Genomic DNA, 4,394 nt, shown 5'->3' with positions numbered 1-4,394 from the left:
GAGGGTTGGGTGGGGTGGGGATTGCCTGCTCATCCGTGATTCATAAAGAAAGCCAGTCAGTCAGGCGATGGCCCTCACCCTCCTGCAGTAGGCAGTGCACATCACAACAGTCAGAAGGTCACTGGTCGGCTGCTGAGGCCTCAGTCCTGTCCACATTCAATGCTGTAGATGTATGCTTCCTTTTCTAATGTTTTTTTTTTTTTTGTCTTTTTTAGTCTTTTGTTTTGTTTTTTTTTAGATTTTCAGTATTTCATATAGATATATATCTGTATGTTAGCAAAGGATTTACTCAAGTCTGGCATTTTTTTTTTGTTTGTTTATGTATCATTGCCTTCATCCGCAGGTTTACAGGAAACCCATCCTTTGCTGATGTGTAAGGCTAAAAGCTGCTCTTCTGCCCCATTTTTGGTGACCATGGCAACTGTTATCCCTCAAACATAATACACACATCAGTCAAAATAAGCAAGCCTCCCTCCAGAGCTGAGGATTCTGTCATCAGCCTTATTAAAGTTGTTATAAATGTCAAACACCTCCAGATTGGCCTAATCCAACTGCAGGATTGACAATAATAAATAAATAAATAGAATCACAAATGCGGTTCAAACTTGTCAAAATGCCAGACTGGAGTATGCCCCACCTCCCCTGACCCCTCTGCTCCCGCCCCCTAGCATCCCCTCACCGGTCCAGGCCGATGAGCAGGCGGCTCCTCTCCTCCTCCTTCTGGCTCTCGTTCTTCAGGTCGGCGAAGACCTGAGTGAAGTAGTGCGGGTCGGAGTTGATCTGGAGCATCTTGGCGCTCATCAGGTTGATGATGGACAGGCAGCGGTCCCAGAAGGTCTCCTTGGAGCTCTCCACCAAGAAGGGCTTGAGCGGGTAGGAGATCTCGTTGCCCATGTAGGAGTAAGACAGGTAGAGGCAGGTGAGCAGCACGGCCTGCAGCTCGTGCTCCGTGGCCACTTCGGAGGAGACCACGTCGCGGCACAGCATGTAGACAAAGACCACGTTGGCGGGGGTGATGAAGCCCTGGTCCTGCCAGCCCTGCAGCAGCAGGGAGCGGTCCACGCTGCGCAGCCACAGCACTGGGTCAGTGGGTGACAGGTGTTTGAGCCGGTAACAACGCCGGCACAGAAACTCCCCGAGGCAGCGCAGCAGCTCACTGGTGGAGGCCTGGACGATCACCCTCTTAGGGGTCCCGGGGGCCACATTGGAGTTGGTCAGGGGGGCCTTCTTGACAGAGGACGCTGTGTTGTTGGAGCTCTTGGTGAGAGCTGGAGTGCTCTGGTCCTGGGTGAAGGTGGACAGGTTAGCACAGGACTGCGACTTCTTCAGGTTTTCATTGTTCAGGTGGGTGACATTGTTCTGGTAGGTGCCGTTGGGCTGCACCTTCTTGGAGCCTTTCTTCTTGGCTGACACCGCTACAATCCGCTTCCACGGCAGCACGTTGATGAGCGAGTGGCGCTTCAGGTTCTTGTCTTTGGCGTTCTTGCTGTTCTGGACGGCCGTGTAGTGGCCCACAGTGGCCGGTCCATCCTCAAAGAGAGCCGCCTTTCGGTAGCTAGGTGACAAGGACAGCACGGTTCCCATGGTGACTGCGGGGAGGCGTCCAGGGGCTTCAGCCGCACTGGGTCAGAGGAGCGTCTGCCAGGGGAGATCCTGAGGGTCTCAGTGCTTCAATGCTTCTGGGAGCTGGGAGTCCCGGGCTACAGGCTGCCGCTGGGCATCTAAAGTATGGAAGGAGATTGTCCTCTGAGGGAATAACGATCACCTCGACTGGAACAGGCTCTGTTGTGTTTCAGCTCTTTGTCTGCGTCTCCAGATGGCCACTGCTGGAAACAGAAAAATCAATAATCAGAAAAATAATTGGTGAAGGGCCACCTCGCTGTATTTTATCCCTGTTTACAAGCAAAAAGAATGTTGATCTGATATTAAATCTAATTATTCAGATAATATCACAATCATCATGTCTGTGATGTTCTCATGAACGAGTGGTTTATCTGACAGATCCTCAGCCTTATTAGCAGTATTGATCTGACTCAGTAAGTGGTGGAATGGTTCAGCCTATAGCTTACACTCATTAATTCAGTATAGAGTATAGATCTCCCGCTTTGCTGCACATGCAATAAGCAGGCTATGATCCTAATACTAAAAACAGCTTGGTGTGAAATGTGCTACAGCTCATCTGCAGGAGATTATAATGCACACAGGGAAATCATAATAATATGAGTGATTGTACATCAGCCATCGACAGTATATTTGATTGAAAGTTGATCCTATATGATAAATTCATGAACATTTTACAATGAGAGATCCATATTTTATGGGCAATGGCCGTCAAGTCACACTGAGCCATGCGCCACCCTCGCACTAAAATGGAAGACTGAAACGTAAACACCATAATAACAGGTGAAGGTCGCAGCGGTTGTATTCAGTACTCAGCAGATTAAAAGCACAAAACCAAGGTCATGTCATGTAAATCACCTCCATTAAAATACTGAGATAAATGATTTTTTCTGTGCACGTAATGTTTTTTTTTTTTCGCTCCTCGCTGCAGCCTGTGCATGTGAAAGACAGCCAGTCGATGGATCGACTTTGCTCACTTGCGCAGGATCCGAGCAGCTCGATCGCTCATTCCATCACCCTGATATCAGTCTGATTATTAACTGATCAGTTTTGGAGGAAATTCCAAAACATCAGCTTTTCATGTGACTTCACTGGAGTAAAATTAAAGGATTTATTGGGATTTTTTTCTCTCCTATGATGTGGTGGAGTTGTGTACATCGGGTGCTCTCCATGGTGCTGAAACTGAGCATCTGCGTCGAAATGAAAATGTTGGCCATAATAGGCGGTGGCTTAAAAATGAAAGCAAATCCTCATCCTTTCTCCCTGTATCCGTTAACATCTCACAACATGTCGGCGAATTTGGTTGTTTACAGCTTCATATCTCAAATTCATTTCAATTTATTGCCATATTTTTCCCAGTTGGATGTAGCTGCGCATCATCTGTTTTCAAATATAATGAATCCACGAATCTGTGCGACCTCAAGTGCAACACTTTCAGTTCCAAAATGAAATCAAACTTACCAGATCTCCAGCTTGATGAGAGAATAATTGCGCTGTATAGATGATGCTCCGCGTCTCGAGCCTGTTTTTCCTTATAAAACGCGATTAAAACATGAAACCATCTCGGAGAATAAAAATGCAACACAGAAAATAATCCGAGCCGAGGCAAAAAGAAAAAAGCAAGCGGTGGATGAACACGCCTGGTGCGCAGACGATGGTAGGCAGTTGTGGAATGGATGCTTAGATGAGGATGTGCTCCTGGTCCTCCTGGCCGTGAGATGCGGATGCTGCGAGGGCTGATGTTGTGTTGTGTCACTGACTGTGTGAGGATGGTTGACGCAAAGGCGGTGGTGGGGCGCCGCTCTGCGCTCTGTGCGCGGTGCTGTCTCTGCTGGGAAACAACTCCGCCTATAGCCACACACAGCAGGCGATCATGCAAACTGAACCCAATGAACTCCAAGGATGTTTTTCTTCATGACATCGTTTGCACCAACTGCATTCTTCTCAAAGCGATTATGAAGTGGCCTTGCGTTTCCATAGGCAACCCTATACTGAGTATAGGAGCTTTGCATTGGGCTACAAGATTGTCCTATTTTAATCGCTGTTTAGGCTTTACAGTGATCTCAATCAGTCTATAATACCCTTAGTCCTCCAGTTGAGGTTTACACACAAAGCTATAAACACTCACTTTAAAAGATTTTTGTTTTTACAATTCTATGTTAACCTACTCTGTGATAAATTAGCATCATAAGAAAACTAAATTAATGATTTTCAATGTTGCAGATCGACTTTCAAATTAAAGACTTAACAGTAGAAAAGATAGAGTTAGAGAGAAATTAATGATCATGTATTTTATATGAGGTGTCCAGAGGGGCATATTATAATACTTGAAAAGTCTTAATATGGTGATTACAGGCGTATGCTATTACCTAGATTCAGTAGATGTAAATTAATGTTTTGTTCTCTGATACTGCATTGAGCATTTTCAACAAACATAAGCATATTGTCCTACTACTCATAATAAGAGAAACCCTATTAACAACACAATAGCATACATTACATGTTACGAATACAAAAGCTCCTATAAATTAAATTCACATGGAAAGGAGCTTCTGATGAATGTTTACAACCCCTTTAAAAATAAATATATAAAAAAAATATATATATAAAAAAATATATCTATATCTATATATATAATATATATAATATATCTCTATATATAATATAATATAATATATCTATATATAATATATAAAACTACATTTCCCAAAAGCCTTTAAATCCCGTCGTACCCTTACGTCACATACGCTAAGTAACGTAGTCTGCGCACGTAG

General features: G+C 44.6%; 1 protein-coding gene across 2 annotated transcripts; it reads right to left on the bottom strand.

The window, feature by feature from the left end:
* Positions 1–636: 636 nt before the first annotated feature.
* cdk5r1b (cyclin dependent kinase 5, regulatory subunit 1b (p35)) lies at positions 637–3,450 on the bottom strand. 2 transcript variants are annotated; one of them, XM_023406768.2, is made up of 2 exons: positions 3,082–3,450; positions 637–1,826 (listed from the first exon to the last, which is right to left on the bottom strand). In XM_023406768.2, the coding sequence occupies exon 2, from the start codon at positions 1,582–1,584 to the stop codon at positions 676–678; it is 909 nt and encodes a 302-aa protein (XP_023262536.1). In that variant the 5' UTR covers positions 1,585–1,826; positions 3,082–3,450; the 3' UTR covers positions 637–675. The 2 variants fall into 2 exon arrangements, with proteins under 2 accessions (XP_023262536.1, XP_023262537.1); XM_023406769.2 differs by having other exon boundaries at positions 637–1,823.
* Positions 3,451–4,394: the final 944 nt, after the last annotated feature.

This window comes from Seriola lalandi, unplaced genomic scaffold (genome assembly GCF_002814215.2).
Source record: "Seriola lalandi dorsalis isolate HSWRI2012SDOR001 ecotype SW California unplaced genomic scaffold, Sedor1 jcf7180002054317, whole genome shotgun sequence".
In the NCBI taxonomy this organism is placed as follows: Eukaryota; Metazoa; Chordata; class Actinopteri; order Carangiformes; family Carangidae; genus Seriola; species Seriola lalandi.
This window is presented reverse-complemented; position numbering and strand designations above follow the sequence as displayed.

Coding starts and splice junctions, on each gene's coding strand:
- cdk5r1b (XM_023406768.2), bottom strand. CDS start 1,584: ATGGGAACCGTGCTGTCCTTGTCACCTAGCTACCGAAAGGCGGCTCTC.